The following is a 20,498-nucleotide window of genomic DNA, read 5'->3' as shown; positions in this document are numbered from 1 at the left end:
GAACCTGAAATCGTGGGTTCAACCTCCCAGCATGCATTGTGACTTAATTCCATTTTTTTCTTTAAAACTTGCAATTGTGAAACATAAAATATTCCCTTTGTTATTGGGTTCTTCTTTCATTTTCCTGTTATTCACAGAATCCACCTTCAAGAGCACAAGCTGCATTTGAGGTTTGAATTTTAGTTCTATGGACACTTTTTCAGTCAATATCAAAGACATTTCAGCAATCATCTTCTAATTATTTGCTCTTGATGCCAATATTTACATACTGTTTACATCACATCAATCATCCATGGGTGGCTTAGGCTGTGGCGGCATGTTATATATATCCTTAACATCAATACTGTAGGCTTTCTGGAATGGTCGTCGTTTTACAACTGGTCTCACAGCAGGTGGCGCATGTCCCGTTGTATGCTGATGATGTAGCATAGGGCGTTGTTGCTGATGCTGATGACCACCTGCTGCTCCTGCAGCTACTGCTGTTGCTGGTTGAGCAGGAGATGCTGAGGGGATGAAGATGGAGCTGGGGGTGGGAAGGGGCCATGGTGGTGGGAATGGTGTACTGGTGAAGTGTGGGATTTAGGTCGGCGATTGGCAGGATGTCGTGGATGATGATGTTGATGTTGTAGATGAGGACATGTGCATTGATCACCAGGTCTGCAATAAATAAAAGAAAAGAGTATTGTGTTAAACAGTTTGAATATAAACTGTTTGAAATATCAATGTAAATATGATAATGTACTCATAAGTTATTTGGGTTTATACATGAAAGATCTGTACGAATGCTTCAAAGAGCAAAAACAGAATTGAAATTGGCCATGCAATAACATAAACTAAAAACAATGATATATGATTTTCGTAAATTTTAAATTTCTTTATTCTGAAATAAAATTGGTAGTAACTGCCAGCAAGGGTTTCTGTCCTTATTTAATTTAAGCCAGCATGGTGAGGTAATGTGAAGGAAACACTACTGGTTAAAAGTGACCATTTGACTGGAGTTCCATGGAGGGTTTATATCTTTGTAGGAAAACCCTCTAATGAACTCTTTGGAGGGTTTTATGTTGTAAAACAACTTTATGTGGAAATTGCTATGTTGACCTGACAAACACAATAAACTTGGCTGATTCCATTTAAGTTGGGTCACATGTAAACATTACAAATATGTGGTGTGATGAAGCAAAATCAGTCTGAAGTCAGGCACTTTCAATTTTCAGTTTCCTACATTATTGTATAAGGCATTTGCAAAGCTATCTTTTGCAGAAAACTCCATTGAAATTGAACATTTAGTTCCAAAGATATGAACAGTTGAAGTATTTCCAAAACAAAAGACAGCAAAAGAAATTATTTCCTTTGTTTGGCTGTATCTGAAAATCAATAGTTCTGACTTCCAACTGATTTTGCTAGATTACATCACATATAGCAACAACAAAAAATCAGTTTTGAAAAGAACTAACCAATTTTATATTATAAGATCATACATTATGGCTTTAATGTCAATTTTATGTTAAGAATACCTGCCACAAATGACTGCAATGCAGCTTTTAGGATTTTAACAGCTTAAGTTTTCCTGAACCAGTATAGCAGTAATTTAAGTATCACATTATTTGTCTAGACTAGACTAAAGAGAAAAAACTAAAGAAACAAATCTGCTATTTTAGCCATTTCAGACAAATCTTCTTCAACAAACATCTTTGTCATTTCATAAGCAGATTTTGTCCTAATATGTGCTCATCTGAGACTTGTGTTCCTCACCAATAGCAAATATCACAAGTCAACAGTCCCTCTTGGCACATTACTTGTACAGCAATGCCACCGGACAGGAAGTCAAAAATTGCATTTCTTTTTCTTGAGATACATACAGGTCAATAACAGCGGAGACAGACATGTTTTCTGATTAAGAAATAAAGGGTAATGTGGTAAATAGTCTCAAGGTCATTTGCATCATCCCAGCTGAAGACTGATCATTTCAGTTGTAAAGTCTGGTTGACCAGATTTAAATCAAATCTTATATTCAACATACCAGATGAATGGTTTACACAGTAATGCAGTATTATGTCTGAGGTAGTAAAAGTATATACCTCACCCACCTAACATATTATCTAAACATTTTTACTGCAAAATAAAAAATAAAGAAAATGATTTGCATCTGCAGAAAAGGACATGACACTCTAAAAAAGGACAAGGGGGCCTACGCACTCAACAACATCTTTGACCAACTCATCACACCCGCTACCATGCATCCTGTCACCTATAAAAGGAAACAGTCAGACGTGATGAGTTGCCAGGTCCGGCAAGGCCGTAGAGCTGGCACACACTCTCAGAACATTGGATAAAAAATGAATGGACAGAAAACAGTTGGTTAAAAAATGCCCAACAATGGTTAAGATTCTTGAAGTTGGGCAAAATACAGTTTAATACATGGATGGTCAAACCTGTCAATATGGTATTTTCACAGGTTGGGTGAATTCAGAGTTCAAAATGACCAATGTTGGTTAAAAGTTAACCAATCTTGGTAAAGAACATCCTTTTCCCGCCAATAAAGTTGGGCAAAGTATGGTTTTGCCCAACCATGGTCACATGGTGTTCCTTTGCGAACTGTGATTGGTCATTGTGTTGGGCAAAAATGCATTTCAGAAAACAAGATGGCAGATGAGTGGCTTGCTGCAAAGCTGTGGATTGGGGTCTTCAAGATCTGTTGGAGACATTTGAAGGTAGGAAATTATATTATAAAGTATATCATTTTATCGGGTATAACATTAGTTTAAGTGTGTGCGAGGCCAGACTGAGCAAGACTTACCCGGTAAGCTTAACCAACTGTTAAGCTTACCGATTGTGGTGGTAGCTGTCGTCGATAAAGCATCGTAAGTCTTGCTCACAGTCTCGGCCTCGCACACACTTAAACTAAGTGTTATACACGATAAAATGATGTACTTTATAATATAATTTCCTACCTTCAAATGTCTCCAATTGAAATCCATTGTGTACTCATTCAACCTGAGTCTGAACTAACCAACATATTGGTTAAAATATGAACAATGAAATGAACTTCCCATTCATAGTGTTTAACCAACTATTAGTTATATTTTGCCCAACATGCTTTGCCCAACTGGTTGGTTACCGTAATGTTACCCAGTAGTTGGTTAATATTTTTAACCAACCTGTGGTTATATTGTTAACCAACCCAGGTTGGTTAACAATATAACCAACTGTTGGGCTGTTCACCTGTGAATACATAGTTGGTTAAAATTTTAACCAAGTTGGTTAAAATTTGTAACCAATGTTCTGAGAGTGCAGTGAATGCTCGCGGGCAACTCAACCCAAACCTCCTCGTGGTGCCGGATGGGTCACTCTAACTTGGACAATGGTGGAACAGGCTTGGATGCGAGGATTTCAGCTAGCCAGAGGATCATGTTGAGTTTTGGCCACGGCCTAACCATCTCCTCGGCTGACTCAGCCTGGTGTGGCTCTGAGAAGATACCGTTTGGTTTGTTGGAATGCACGGAAAGGAATTGAAATCGCCATATGGGTACTACACAGGAAATATGTACAACGTGGCACCGCGCCGTCTGGACAATGGAAACAATGAAGGTGCAGTGAAGCATAAAACGTATTGCAGTGGAATACAGCTGTCTAGAGTTTAACAGGACTGTCTAGCTAATGGTGCATATGACCGTTGCAGTCGAAAGCGTCATTCACTCTACAAAAACAGAAAAACTGATGGGTTGCCAGTCTAATGACACCACTAGTGTAGTGGTGAAACGTCACTAAAACGCGAGTAAATCACCATGTTTTTAGTTGGAATTGCTCATAATGAAACAAAATTCACAGTACTGTGCATTGATGTTCAGAGGCTAATCTGAATGTGTCTAGCAGTGTTTAGAAGTATAATCATGTGTTTAGATCCTAAACATTACCTACATACCAAATGTATTAAAAAAACATCATAATAAGCAGGGTTCGAAATCATTCTGCTGCAGAGTCTGCCTGACATGGTAGACCTATAATTGTCACCATATAATGGACCAATCTGACACACCTGCTAACCCCGGATGCAGGCACTTATAGGTTTACAGTTACATTAAAGATTACATCCAGGATGGATTTTTTTAGCTGGATTTTTTTTTCTTTTCAGAAAGAATCAAACATTTCTTAAACTCAAAGCAACAAATTTTGAGTTTGCCAATTCTAAATTTAAGGTATCAGTTCACAGGGTCATTTTACCACAGGGAACATAAAATTAATGTTTTTTTCATTCTTTCATCCAAAAATATTTCTTCACAAATCAGTCAGCTATGTTCATCAAATCTGACGTGATGTCATAGGTGGAACAAATAACTGCAACAAATTGCCAGTGACTGATGATACTACTTTAATGTAATAGTTTTTCAAAGGCTGCTGCTGACAAGTTTGTCAAGTGTTTGCGCTTCAAATGACTGGTCAAACATTGGACATGTGTATTAACCTGAATTTGTACTCTAAATCGGATTTATCCATAGATAGAAGAAGAGAGCACTTTGCCAGCCCACATGGAAAACCTTAAATACATCAATTTGTCATGAGCGAGGCAATCAATCACTAGTCTCCACAGTAGCCGTTCCGCTCCCTCCACACAAACAGTCTGCAAATGTTACTGAACAAGTTCTTTTTGATTGGCTAACACTTTTCCCATGATGTCATCCAGCACGACTTCAAACAAGGCTGCTTGAACAGTTTTAACAGATGTAAGCTTACCTTTATAACTTCAGCGCCCTAACCATTCTGATACGCATCAACTTATGGAATTACTTGATCTCAAAGCTGCTATATAATTATAATTTGATGCAATAGGGTGATTATAATCGCGTCCACACAATGGCTTTTAGAATAAACAAGCATATCGGCTCTGAAATTGTGGATGCACTGATGGCGAAACAACATACAAATATAATGTAAAGCTTTATCCAACGCACCAACATTTCTCTCACTAGGATATTTAATTGTTGAGAAAACTTAATTTTAGAGAACAAGTTTATATGTCTTTTATTATGTTTATTATATGTTTCTTTCCGTATCCTTAAGTTGACTATATTAATAGTGCCCAATTAAGGGCTGGGGTATGAACGTTTGGACAGTATTTATTTTGGGACATTAGAGCACATCAGACATACCGAATTGCATTCTGAATACGAAGAATGTCATTCTGATATCAAATAATTTTGTTTTTTGAAATTCGCAATTTAATACACTTTTATGGCAAATCATTAAAATTGATATTTTTGATATTTAACAGTACTCGAAGTAAACTTTATAAATCTGATGATTTATACTTAGCGTGTATGTAGGTGGGATGAAATGCGACGATCAATTGAAAATTTTGACCTTTCGTATTGAAGATATGGATTTTTTTCCCAAAACACCAAAAAAATTAGGTCTTTTTGGGAAAAAATCTATATCTTCAATATGAAAGGTCAAAATTTTCAATTGACCGTCGGCTTTTCCTCCCTGCTACAAACACTTTAAGAATATATCATTAGATTTGTATAATTTACTTGAGGACTGTTATATATCAAAATTTGAAAAATATCAAATTTTTATAATTTGTCATAAAATTTGCATTATATTGTGATTTTCAAAAATGAAAATTATTTGATATCAGAAAGACATGCTTCGTATTCAGAATGCAATTCGATAGGTCTGAGGTGCTCTCATGTCCCACAAAAAATAAACGCTCATTTTAGATCCCTTAAACAAAACTCAAATGTGGAATGAATATACAAGGGCCTTAGCCAACACATTAACAAAATACTGTATATGGTTATCTAATTACAACTAAGCTATGTTTTATTCTAGGCATTTGGGCATATTTTCCTGGAAGCAGTATGCAATAATTTTTTATTAAATTGCAAATTGCAAAATGCACAATTTGTTTGCTTGTACATTTGGGTCCATTTTGTGCAGCTGTTTGAGTCATTACCAAATGTCTTTAAATATACCTGTAAAAAAAGAAATGTGTTCTAATGCAAATTTTAAAAGCTATGTGTGTGATATTCTGTGGCAAACCTTTTTTCTTGATTTACAATGGATCAATATGACAGGGACAGATATATATGGATTAGATGTATCTTGTGGAAGGTCATTATGCAGCAGCCAATCAAGGGCAGACATTGATGAGAATCGCTTTGATGAAGCAACCTAGTTTTGTCCTTGCCGAATACAAACTAATTACCAGAAAATAATACGAATGGAGATGTAAAGAGTAATTTGTTTCTCCTAACCATGCAACCATCAGGTCACTACTGAGATTATTAGTTGCAGACATTGAACACAAGAACTATCTCATCATAAGCAATCCTATATTAAAAAAAAGCAAATGTTTACAGCAGTAAATGATACATATGCAGCATACAACAGTATGCTTTCTTGAAATTACTGGCTTTATATTTCTGATATGCTGCACAGTGACGTACCAGCCAGGGAGGCAAATTTGAAATTGAAATAAAGGCAAAAATTTGGAGTAAACAAAACCTAAGAAAATACATAAAAAATAGATATCACAAAACTTCAGAGCTTATAAATAAATAAATAAATTTTGGATTTATAAAGCGCCTTTCTCCAGATCTTAGAGGACTCAAAGTGCTTATAGTATGCTAGACCTTTGTTTTCAGTATATAATAATAGCCTAATGTTTGTAAAGGTAATATTATCATAACTCAAATTTTTAAAACTGCCTCCTTTGGCCTCCATGCACCAGATCATGTCACAACCCTCATTGTTGGGTAAATGTTTTACCCAACCATTTGTTTACCCAGCATTCTAACAGTGTCCCACCCCTACACCCGAATGGACAGACAGCTGACCAATCAGTCATCTGTGCTATAAGGGGCACCAAAAAATACAAATCTATACACAAATATGAATTGTTGAAATGTCACCTTTTATAAAACAACAAAATAACACAATTTAATGAACATCACAGTGTTACAATAGGTCATCCATGCCACTATCAGCAGTAGATAACAACAAATACTGTGCACAACTTTGTGTGTTTGCATCTTAAATGTAAAGTGACACTAAATTTATACATGGTTAGTGGCACCAAGTAGGTTATCTAAGCAATGAGATATGCGTTCACAGCTGGAGCATTATATTGATGGGACTCATTCCAAAGACCCTGGAAAGGAAGATATCTGAAGGTCTATTGTAGGATACAAAGAGTTACTTAAATGTACATGAGAACATGAAAAAATGGACATCAGTGATAAGCATGATAAATATTCTCCACAATATTAAGGGATCCAAAATGAGCGTTTATTGCGTTTCGACAGTATTTTTGTGGGACATGAGAGCACCTCAGACCTATCGAATTGCATTCTGAATCTGAAGCATGTCTTTCTGATATCAAATAATTTTCATTTTTTTAAATCTTAATAGGCCTATAATACAAATTTTATGACAAATTATAAAAATTTGATATTTTTCAAATTTTGATATATAACAGTCCTCGAAGTAAATTATATAAATCTAATGATATATTCTTAAAGTGTATGTAGCAGGGAGGAAAAGCCGACAGTCAATTGAAAATTTTGACCTTTCGTATTGAAGATATGGATTTTGTTCCAAAAAGACCTAATTTTTTTTTTGTTTTGGTAACAAAAATCCATATATTCAATATGAAAGGTCAAAATTTTCAATTGACCGTCGGCTTTTTATCCCATCTACATACACTTTAAGTATAAATCATCAGATTTATAAAGTTTACTTCAAGTACTGTTAAATATCAAAAATATCAATTTTAATGATTTGCCATAAAATGTGTATTAAATTGCGAATTTCAAAAATAAAATTATTTGATATCAGAATGACATTCTTCGTATTCAGAATGCAATTGATATGTCTGATGTGCTCTAATGTCCCAAAATAAATACTGTCCAAACGCTCATACCCCAGCCCTTAAGAGAACCATGCTAACATTCAAATGAGTATAAACGACCCTGGTATTGGGTTATTTCAGAAAATAAGTGCACATCCCTATACAAATGTAGAGGAGTAACTTTTCAATAAAAGAAATGTCTGAATTTCCAATTTTTCTGCAAACGCATGAAATTCCAGTTGCCAATGTTACTTGAAAAAACTTATAAATGCAATTACATGAGTGAAAAGTCATGGAAATGTCTAAAATGATGAGTTCTCAAAATTAATAAGGATTTATGATTTTGAACTGTTTTTCAGCTAGATGTATTATCCTTTTTAGCCATTGTGTCTGTGGTTCTTAGGAAAGAACCTGATATTTCTTTGGAATGATTTCATTGCATTCATAACATAACTGCATGCCAAGTACCAACCAATAACGGGCAAAGCTACATGAGACAATGGATGTGAATTAATGTGGTGGTAATTCCAAGGTAGCCTGCATTGCATACTAAAATTCTTTATTGCACAGTTTTCAATGGAAGCATGTGTATATGATAGTTTGTAAAGTGAGCGAACTGGTAATGGCATGTAAAAAGTCTCTCCCCCTTTGGGATACTGGCCACCATGATTTGAGATTTGTTGCCTTTTTTTTTGTATTTTTAGCCCATTTTTTGACTTCACTAAGTCCCCTCTCCTCGAGAGTCCCCTTGTCTCACTCCCCTATCTCCTGGCTATACCACTGCAGACCAACACTTGTACAGTCCCAAAGCATGCTACACTCTTAAAACGATCTACTCAATTTTGAATAGAAACTTGAATCGGATATCTCTTCAATATGAATCGGATAACATGGAAAAGAAAAGTGATCCAGCCCGACAATCGAACCCAGGACGTCACGTTTAAGAGACCTGTGCTTTAAGCACTCGGCCACGGGTGCTTCATAGGCTGGTTGAAATTTGGGGGAAGGCGATAAGTTTAACCCTAACCCTCCTGAATACTACAAAATACTACTTGATATATGCGCTGTTCGTGCATGCATCCCACGTGGTGTGATGACGCAATCGCCCAAAGTGATATATAGGCACGGTTTCGCTGGCCAGCGAAGCCCAAGACCCGTGGCAAAGTGCCGCTGACCGAGTGCTTGGCATGCGAGGGGTCTCGGGTTCGAATCCCACCCAGAGCAAACAACTTCTTTCCTTCTTTTCTCTCTTTATTCTTTCCTTCTTTCCTTTCCGGTTGCCAAAAAGCCCCTAGGCGGTTAGGGTTAAGTATTGCTTATAGGTTCAAAGTTCAGCCAGCTTAATCATGAAGCTCCTGTGACCAAGTGGTTAAGGCACAGGTCTTTGTAAACCTGAGGCTGTGGACTCGATTCCCAGGCAGGATCACTTTTTCTACTTACTTATCTCCTTTATTCTTTGCAATGGCGAACCAGGTGACAATTTTTGATTATTTTATGAATTGGATATTTTCCCCAAAATGACAAGATACTCATTAAATTTTTTAAAGATTACATGAATAGATGAATAGATTCTTGTCAAAAAATGACCCAACTTATCAAATTTGAATAGTTTGTCTTGTCAAAATGACCAGAAAAATAAATTTGTCTTGTCTGAGGGGGGACCATAACAGCATCTTGTCAAAATGAAATGGGTAATCTTGTCAAATAATGAGTTTGAGATCTTGTCAATTTGAATAGTTACTTGTTAAAATAAAAGGAAACTATAAGATTGTCGGTTCAAAGTGATAATATACCTAAATCAAAATGAAAGTATCTCATCAAAACCAACAATTACAGGATCAAAAATAAATGAGTAGGGATTCTATTAAATAAATGTATAGTACAAAATTAGAGTGTACACGTCCCTTAAGTCCAGATTGATCCGGATTTTCAAAACAACCGTACCGATGCAGATTTGGTATCTCCTGTAGACTGCCCGCCCCATTGTTGCCTTGCATGGGTTCATTAAATCTAATAAGCCTCACTATCAATGACTCTCAAGTAACACAATGCTTTTATATTGCCATCAGCAGCAAGTAATTAAGTTTGATTATTCTCAATGTTTAGATTTCAAGTATCTCACTCAATGCAATAGCTACAATACACAAGGATTTATTGTATCTTCTTCAACTAAGTTAGAATCCTGTCTAAATATTGATACGGTAGATAATTCAACTATCTGTCTTTCCTAGATAATTTACCTATCTATTTTATTGAACTGCGGGATTTCCTGTTTTTGAATTGCACTCTATTGAAATGTACCTTACTTGTGTATATGCATCAAAAGTGTGTCTTGAGATTTAAAATGTTCTGAAATTCAGTTCTTAATGTTCTCAGGAGTAAATTCAACTCAGCAACCTACGAACCACTCATTGTGTGTGTGGCTGTAATTGGGCAATTCAAGTTAGAATCCATACACCCCCATAGAAGACATGACCTTAATCTCCAACACAGGGGGTGAAGGTTCCAAATGGAGTCACCAATTCAGGTAACCCTATCACTAGTTCAGGTAACCCCATTTGAAATTCACACTCCCTGTGTAATGGATGTGTGGATTTTAACTGGAATAGCCCATTTTTGACAACAAGATCATTTTCATAAAACAGTATAACAATTAACATCAATTTTAAATCAGACACTGAGATAATATAGTGAAAAAGCAGGAAACTGAAAAATAACATATCAACATACTTATAATAAATAAGCATAAACAGTGTATAGCATGTAGAATAAAAATCTAATTGGATTAGATATTGAAAAGGTAAAACGAGATTCCCAAAGAGGAAAAAAAAAGCCTTGGGAAAATAGTGCACTCTGCTATATTTGAATATAGATGAACAGGAAAGGGAGTAAAAGAGAGGAAGTGTGCAGTATATTAGGGTGGTTTCACAGAGCAGAAGCCCTGAAATGCTAGATGTGTTAAGAAAGGATTGCAGTAAAACGGATCATGTTCGTGGAATAAAAACGGATGTTTAACATGGAGCAGCTGGCGGATAAAAGTTGAGAATTTTTAAATAATTTCCTCAATTGCCCTAAGGTATTTGAAATATTGAGTTTTCTTGCTTTAAACTGAACATTTCACAATTTCTGTCATCAAAAGTAGTGAGTTTTATCATCAAATTTCACTGTAAAGGTCATAATGTGATCATGAAGTAACATTACTGTGGCTTTAACTTGATATGTTTGTTAGAATGAGGCAAAGAACAAAAAATACTACAAAGTTTTGAAATATGCACACAATTTAACATGGGAGAACAAAGGAAGCAACACCAATATTTGCTGCGGGCAAAGTGAAAATATTCGGGGCAAAAATAGCAAATTTGTGTGATTATGGCTGAAAAATAAGTTTTGGTGAATTAATTTTTTGGTCCTGACTGTGGGAGCAATCAGGAGGGGGAGGGGTAAAGAAAAAGTTTTTGGGGTTTACCACCACTGTAAATGTCACCAGGCCCGTAACCAGGATTTATTTGGGGGGGGGCTGATTTTGAAAAAGTGGATTTTTGTTCAAAATTTGAACCATTTTGGACTAGGGGGGCGGATTTTGAAAAAGTGGATTTTTTTCCAAAATTTGAAACTTTTTTGACTGAAAGGACTTGACTGAAATGTGACTTTTTGGGTCAAAAAAGGGGACTTTTTGGGCATTTGGGATTTGGGCGGCATCCATAAAGAACATCAACTCAACAGTTGGAACGTCTCAAAACTCCGAACTTGCAAACTTTACAATTATTTCACTTGTGAGCAGTCACATTTAAGCTTTTTTTAAAACTGCCATTTTGGTCAATTTTTGGATGTTTGTGTTAAGCAAATTGACAATTGTCACTTTTATGTCCGTCACTGTCACTAACTCCATCTCTACTACATTGAAATTGTTCAGTTTGACAATATCAGGAACAACCCTAGTCGCAGTCTGCGCCCTCACAGACTTGATGATCCCATGTAGTGCAAGTCTAGCGCAATCTCTCTGTATACTAAAGCAACAGATCCCGAAAGTAGGGCTGGGACAAACCTACCTTAAATCAATATGCTTTAACCAAGTGATTGTGCTTTATTACTCTCTACTGCTGATGGAAGTATAGATGACATACTTCATCACAAAATGTAGAGCAGATGACTATCGTCACTGCACATTGGAAAGAAATGATGTTGTTGGAAATTGCATTTGCACCTTAGCAGCAGTAGAATTAAGAAAAAAAGTGATTGTCCACCGGACTGGACAACCAGATAACAGTTTTTGGTTGTCCGCCAATTTTTCGCTGCAAAATCAGACATTTCTTTCGATCTTCTCCTGAAATCTTCAGATCATAAGACAAGCAGAAAATTTACTTTGAAATATTTTCACCTTTATTTCATCTATACACATCATATGAATATTATAGGTCTATGAAAATAATATAATATTTAAAATACCTTGGAGTCTTTTTAGTATCTTGGTCTGCTAATCTAGATAAAATGTGAGTTCAAATGCACACAAAATGTTGAACCATTAGACTGACCCTTAAGCCTAACACATAATAAATTATGCTACAAGGTGATTCATTTTCTTATTCACCAGCAATTAAAGCCATATTATAACATTTGCTGAGGAGAATGCCTTCAAAAAAACTTTAAATTCAGGTTTTTACACAATTGTAATGTACTTTAGTAAACAAAGATACTCTGCAAAAATCAAGACTTTAGGTGCTGTAGTTTTGTCAAAATCCGAGATTTTGAATAAACCGCCGGAACCATTGTTTTATTATTACGATAGAAATATTAGTCAAACGCGTATGCGATGTTCATAACACATACTACGTACACGGCGTACGGGACACACACACACACACGCCAGAGGATCGTATCGTATTACAACCGCCGGAGTAACATATAATAGCGCTAGTAGTAAATTTTCTTTGCTTGACCTCACTTGTTTGGCTCAAAATTAAAAGGAGATATATCTGACAGTAAAAGCTAACATTTTATGGAAAATAAATACAAATCTATTTTGAAAGAAATGTTATAATATGGCTTTAATGATAATCAAGCTACTCTTACAAATGTCAAAAAGTTCTCTGCCCTGGAAATTGGTGACTAAGCCTTTGATTTCCCATCTTATCCTCACAGGTGACCCCACATGGCAAACCTATGGAGTAATCAATATGCCATTATTCTTCTTGGATAGTTCTACCTTATTTTATCAGTATTTTGTTCATTGCAGCATGCCTCTGATGATGAAGTGATGTCTATATACTAGTATCTCTATTCTTATTTGAGGCTGATGTTCACATAATGAGTTTGTTCTAGATCAGAATATATTTGGCCTAGATATCTGGCTATTTAAACCGTTTTACTTTACTAGGGCCAAAGGCACTTTACATTCAAAATCTTGGGAGCAATGCTAGGATGAACCGATACAAAAGTTTAACTTTTAACTTTTAAAAAAAAGGCACAATTGAGGAAACTAACACAGTGAATGTAATAATAAACCATGTAATTGTAAATTAAAAGGGTTTTGGTTGATGTGAAAATTGCACAGCTTGTGAATAACAAATAAGAATAAAAGAATAAATCAAACTATAAAGAAACAGATCTAACAATGTTGGTAAAATGAAAGTAGGTATTCAGAGCAGCCTTAGGCCTGTCTACACCTCATCCTCTCATAATCTCCACTTTGAACAAATAATGACACTTTGATTTTGTTTTTGATGAACCATTTAAGACAATATAACAGGAAATAAATCCCTGCAAACCTTTTATGGTGGTTATCTTATTGTTCAAAAGCTAATGCTCCCATGATGATAGTCATTTCCTTTTGAAATAGGGCCGGAAGGGTTCACTTTATCAGAATAAAAAACCATTTAAAGAAATCAAAGACATCTCAAAGTAAAAATTGTAGTGTAATGAATGACTGATGTTATTTCAAACATTGAAAAGCAATATTTTGTGATCTACAAACCGATCAAGGAAATAATGCCACCATTTATCAGAACCAAAATACAAGATATTAGGAGTGCATTTTGGGGGAACATTTTGGAGAATCTTGCATGACAAAAAATTGTTTTGTTATATCATTACCTTGATTGTGGAATGTTATTTTGGACATCGAACTACCAACATTATTTCTCAACTTTCTGCCACTCACTCTCACTCCAAATTGAAGCTACTATTGCAAAAGCCCAAAGATATTTGCGTTCAAGTTGGCATCGCTATGCTACAAGGTGATTCATTTTCTTATTCACCAGCAATTAAAGCCATATTATAACATTTGCTGAGGAGAATGCCTTCAAAAAAACTTTAAATTCAGGTTTTTACACAATTGTAATGTACTTTAGTAAACAAAGATACTCTGCAAAAATCAAGACTTTAGGTGCTGTAGTTTTGTCAAAATCCGAGATTTTGAATAAACCGCCGGAACCATTGTTTTATTATTACGATAGAAATATTAGTCAAACGCAGCGTATCGATGTTCATAACACATACTACATTACACGGCGCACGGGACACACACACACACACGCCAGAGGATCGTATCGTATTACAACCGCCGGAGTAACATATAATAGCGCTTAGTAGTAAATTTTCTTTGCTTGACCTCACTTGTTTGGCTCAAAATTAAAAGGGATATATCTGACAGTAAAAGCTAACATTTTATGGAAAATAAATACAAATCTATTTTGAAAGAAATGTTATAATATGGCTTTAATGATAATCAAGCTACTCTTACAAATGTCAAAAGTTCTCTGCCCTGGAAATTGGTGACTAAGCCTTTGATTTCCCATCTTATCCTCACAGGTGACCCCACATGGCAAACCTATGGAGTAATCAATATGCCATTATTCTTCTTGGATAGTTCTACCTTATTTTATCAGTATTTTGTTCATTGCAGCATGCCTCTGATGATGAAGTGATGTCTATATACTAGTATCTCTATTCTTATTTGAGGCTGATGTTCACATAATGAGTTTGTTCTAGATCAGAATATATTTGGCCTAGATATCTGGCTATTTAAACCGTTTTACTTTACTAGGGCCAAAGGCACTTTACATTCAAAATCTTGGGAGCAATGCTAGGATGAACCGATACAAAAGTTTAACTTTTAACTTTTAAAAAAAAGGCACAATTGAGGAAACTAACACCGTGAATGTAATAATAAACCATGTAATTGTAAATTAAAAGGGTTTTGGTTGATGTGAAAATTGCACAGCTTGTGAATAACAAATAAGAATAAAAGAATAAATCAAACTATAAAGAAACAGATCTAACAATGTTGGTAAAATGAAAGTAGGTATTCAGAGCAGCCTTAGGCCTGTCTACACCTCATCCTCTCATAATCTCCACTTTGAACAAATAATGACACTTTGATTTTGTTTTGATGAACCATTTAAGACAATATAACAGGAAATAAATCCCTGCAAACCTTTTATGGTGGTTATCTTATTGTTCAAAAGCTAATGCTCCCATGATGATAGTCATTTCCTTTTGAAATAGGGCGGAAGGGTTCACTTTATCAGAATAAAAACCATTTAAAGAAATCAAAGACATCTCAAAGTAAAAATTGTAGTGTAATGAATGACTGATGTTATTTCAAACATTGAAAAGCAATATTTTGTGATCTACAAACCGATCAAGGAAATAATGCCACCATTTATCAGAACCAAAATACAAGATATTAGGAGTGCATTTTGGGGGAACATTTTGGAGAATCTTGCATGACAAAAAATTGTTTTGTTATATCATTACCTTGATTGTGGAATGTTATTTTGGACATCGAACTACCAACATTATTTCTCAACTTTCTGCCACTCACTCTCACTCCAAATTGAAGCTACTATTGCAAAAGCCCAAAGATATTTGCGTTCAAGTTGGCATCGCTACGTCTTCAATTCCAGACCAACAGGTTTATTATTATAGCCTAATTGTGAATGTTGTCAGAAATATCATCACTTTGAAATCCAGATATTTTGTAAGATCTTGTATGGCCTAATTGATATAGTGTCAGACTGTAAATCACTTTTGAGATTCAAAGCTAATGGGTTCAAGTCCTTGTATGGTTGAATTTCTTTCTTTCCTTTTCTCTTTTTTTCTTTCTGCCCTTCTTTTTTCTTTCTTTCTGTTTTGTTCTTTCTTTTTTTGTTCTCTTTTCTTTCTTTTTCATTCTTGCTCTTTCATTCTTTTTTTTTCTTCCCTTTGTTTGTCTGTCTTTCTTTCCTTCTTTCTTTTTCTTTTTCATTTTTTCTTTCCTTCTTTCCATTTTTGTTGGATGATGTTGTCTCTTTATACTGCAATGACATTCAAACAAAAAGTTGTCTGCTAACTGCTGTAATTCCCCCTCACAATCACATGTCTGGTGAATAATGCTTAAAAGATACTTTAGAAAACTGGATATTTAGAGCTCTGTCTTATTATTTCTTGCATATGCATCTAAAACATGTTGTACAAGAGGAAAAGCTATATGCCTTTCAATATGTAGTCTTGTTAAAAACTATCTTAAACTACAGCCAACCAATCACCCCAACCGCTTTGACCAGCGTTCATTGCTAGAGAATCTGTCACCGATAACTTGTGTACAGCACTGCACAGTAACACAGAGTATGAGGCTTCAGGTGGACACAGGCTTGAGTCAAGACTATTAACTCTCTTCACGCGGGTGTCGACTGCAGACGACATGTTTTAAATTTTTTTTTTAAATTCAAAAATTTCAGAAATGTAAATTGTCATGACCATATTTGGAATCAGCATGAAAAATGCATTAAAATTAGTACAAACAAGCCTAGTATTGGTTCAGTAGTTCTTAAGATAGCTCTTGATATTTTGAGAAAATATTTCAAAACTTCAACTTTTTCCGTTGAAGCGCATGGCTAGCACGAAGAGCATTAAATATGCTTTTAATATTATTGAAAGTAGGTTAAAATATTACCTTTATAGACTCTTTATACAGTGTAAATAATATAAAGACTGTAAGAAATAATAGATGCCTAGATGGGAGTGATGAACAGTCAAATACACACTCTTCAATCCTTTATAACTTGTTAACATTTCAGATGTAAGTTACACGACACCCCGCAAACAGGAAATATATCACATTCTATTTCCAATATTAATTCATTATTACATTTGTCAGAGATTCATGAACAGGTACAATTTCTAATAATTATGGAATTCTTGTTAAACAGAATTTGAAACCTGCTGCTTCAAAGTGAGTGAACAAAGCAAAACCACATCAAAAGTATAAGGCTTTTTGAAATATGGCGGGCACAAAAGGAGAGGGCGCACTTCGAAGTGAGTAATCTTTTGTATTCTTCTCAGCTGACAAAAGATTACTCACTTCAAAGTACACCCTCTCCTTTTGTGCCCGCCATATTTCATAAAGGCTTATGATGACATCCCAGTAAACATTAAACCTTTATAAATGACCCATTTTATAAAAACGATTATGAAAAATGGAATATAATATTAATAAGTCTATGCATAATAAATTTTGCAACTCCTTTTATTGGCAGCTGTCTATTGTAGACTTGCCTTTGCTTGAATAGCACTGTTAAGCTGTTTTTTATTATTTTAATGAAGATGTGAACTGAATCTAAAGTAGAAGTTACATATCTAAATCAAACTTTTCCTTAAATAATCCAACCAAATTCTAACCTATTGATGACATTTACAAATCAGACTCAGCATTTCTTATTCATCCTTTCTCTCCCGCTGCTAACATATTTTCATTGGGCTGTGTCAGTTCAAATCCATACACCCTCTATGGAAAAACATGACCTTAATCTCCCACACAGGGAGTGTAGATTCAAATGGAGTCACCCAGGTAACCCCATTTGAAAATGACACCAACTGTATGGAAGATTAAGGTCATGTCTTCCATATGGGCTGTAAGGGTTTCATCTGGAATAGCCTCTGTGACATTTACTAATTCCATATAAATCAGCAATGAGACAATTGTAAAGCCTCCTTATAAAGTCTTACATCATAGTCAAGTCCCATTTGTCTTACTTCTACAAAGGTCATCTACCTAACAAGTCACATCTATAACAAATAATATGAAAATAAGCCTGATATTATTCTATGGAATTCATTAACTTTTAACAATTCTAGGTTATGCATAGCTTATAAACCTGAATCTCTCTTACATCACCTCATGCATAGTAGCATCATACAACAGGTGCTAAACCATGGCAGAGGCTTCACATCTAAATGTCAAGTTCAACATATTTTACCTCTCATTTCAACTTTGTTAATTCTTGTCAATTCTATAGTCTTGACGAGGGTGAATCACCCCAGCAAATTATGCTATTCTGTTTGAAAACCACACCCTGGAAGATTTTGCAATTCAACCAAATTCAACAGTTTATATTATTCCAGATCCAACCATTTCCGTCCATAAACATAGGGTGTGGAAGATTTTGGAAGCAGGAAAAGAAAAAACAGGAAGAAATTAGGGTGGAGGTAATGGAACGAAGCCAAGCCAATAGCTAGAGACGGGGACAGCTGGAGGAGGAGACTTGCAGCCTTATGGGCCACAGGGCCTGAAGAGGATAGGATAGGATAGGATATGATAGGATAGGTAGGTAGGTAGGTAGGTAGGTAGGTAGGAAGATTTTGAAATTTAAGTAAAAAGTCTATATTTCAGGCCAAATTGTGCAAAATTCAACTTGATCTAATAAATTTCAAAAAATTTCAGCTGGAATTGCACAAACCTAGCACAAATTGTCAGCTGGATTGACCACAAGATGCAACTGGATTTGAGAAGGCTGTGAAATCTTCCATAGGGGGATAAACTTTACACGGGACAGCCCATTCTCCTGATTATATGCAATGAAATCCAGGATGATTCTCATGTTACACACGGAGATCTCCTATCCTGTATGTGAAACCATAAACAACAAAGTCAATGCTAATCGTTGTAGATATCTATTCAAATGACATTAATTCTGATAGATTAGCACTGACTGAATGACTCTGTAACCTTGTAGCGTGACATGCAAATTGCAGTCACAGGTGTGTCAGTTTAGTTTCTCTATCTGTATGCACAGTGATCTGTATGTAATATCCAAATCACATATTTTAATATATGATTAAAATACATTGACTTTCATACATCCACAATCAAGGAAAAACCTACATAGTTGGCACACTATGACAATATGTTGCAACTCTTCATTGCCGCTCTGAGAGTTCAGTGAAATTAGTATATTAACATTGTTTGATGAGAAATTCAAACCTTCCCCTTTCCCCTTCCATTCCCCTCAACCAATGTTGGGGAGACTGGAGAGCCCAATGGGATAAGTGGCCTCATCAACATTGAACTGGGGGAGAGGGGTGTGATTTACATTTAGTATGCCAGAGTGTGTCAATAGTAATTTCATCAAAGAAAAGTTTAAAACTAGTCAAAAGTGTACTGTAAATTTACAGCAAGTTGTTTTAACATTAGTTTACAGGAATTTACTGTGAAATCCTGTATTTTTTACAGTGTGTGACGAACTCTCACAAAGTCTCTCTAAATGAACCAAAACAACCTCATGTCCTATGCCAAACTTCATAAATTGAACCAGGAAATTTGACCTCATGGTATAGAATGAGTTCTGACACCTAATAAGATCAGTCAATAATGTAAAAGCATTTGGAGTTGAAGAGTCATGTCCTCTATTGATTGACAACAATGTGGTATTAAATTGCCTTTTTTTTTGTGACACTGCATCATAAATGATCACAATGAACATTAACTTGAGAAGTTAAGATTTCCTATTCATGGATTTCAGCTGCTAAAACAGAAATTTTGGGGATAAAACTTGAGGATAATTTTGGGGATTTAAATTCAATAACTGATCGTGAAAACAGACATTTCATTTAGTACTAATAAAACACTTTTTATAAAAGAGTTCCTGATGAATAGAGATGAGGGGCCTACCATTTAAGTTTAAGAACATGCCACCACAGGATGGAGCTGTCTTACCACCAGCACAGATGATGATGGGATACCAATCACTCCCCCAAGAGGTCTAAGGTCCCATGGGTGCCAAGAAACTTCTTTGTTCATCTTCTGTCCTTTTTTGTTCCTTCACTTTTTGCGTTAAGGGTTAAGTTACATGGTATCACATTCAAAAGCCATAAAACACTCACTCTTGATAAATTTTTAAAATATTTAAAGGTATTTTGTAAAGGTCCCACATCCAGTCTTTACTTTATGCACAGACTTATTTATAAATGTTAAAAGTCAATGTATCAATGTGTTTTCCTCAGAGACTTCATTTGATGTGCAATAAATCATACAAGTTGATAAATAAGTGACAAATTTTTTATCTTTCAATATTTATTGATTTTTATTCATAAATAAGTGACAATTTAAAGTTCAATCTCAAATGTTTCTCAGATTTGTCTTCATTTAGTCATCAGAGTTAAAACTGTGATTATATCTAGACATTTTGAATAGACTGAACTTGCAGTTCACAATAAAGAGGAGAAATATCAAAAGTACAAAAAACAACATTGAAATTTGAGACGGGTGTAAGAAGATTAGACAGAGAGGAGTAAATCCAAAAGCATGGTAGCATGCATGGCACAGAGGCAATTAGTAATGGGAAAATTATAAGGGGGGAAAGAGAGAAAAGGAAACCATCAGAGAGGAAGATGG

The 20,498-nt window shown here is 35.2% G+C and overlaps 1 protein-coding gene across 1 annotated transcript in view; it reads right to left on the bottom strand.

Annotated features, from left to right (window-relative positions):
- Nucleotides 1-301: 301 nt before the first annotated feature.
- LOC140149945 (uncharacterized) overlaps nt 302-20,498 on the bottom strand; it is a 145,702-nt gene continuing 125,505 nt past the window's right edge. The window contains exon 3 of the mRNA XM_072171955.1: nt 302-657. Coding sequence (XP_072028056.1) covers nt 474-657 — 184 coding nt within the window. The 3' untranslated portion in view covers nt 302-473. The remainder of the gene's footprint in view (nt 658-20,498) is intronic.

Source organism: Amphiura filiformis, chromosome 4 (assembly GCF_039555335.1).
Source record: "Amphiura filiformis chromosome 4, Afil_fr2py, whole genome shotgun sequence".
Taxonomy (NCBI): Eukaryota; Metazoa; Echinodermata; class Ophiuroidea; order Amphilepidida; family Amphiuridae; genus Amphiura; species Amphiura filiformis.
This window is presented reverse-complemented; position numbering and strand designations above follow the sequence as displayed.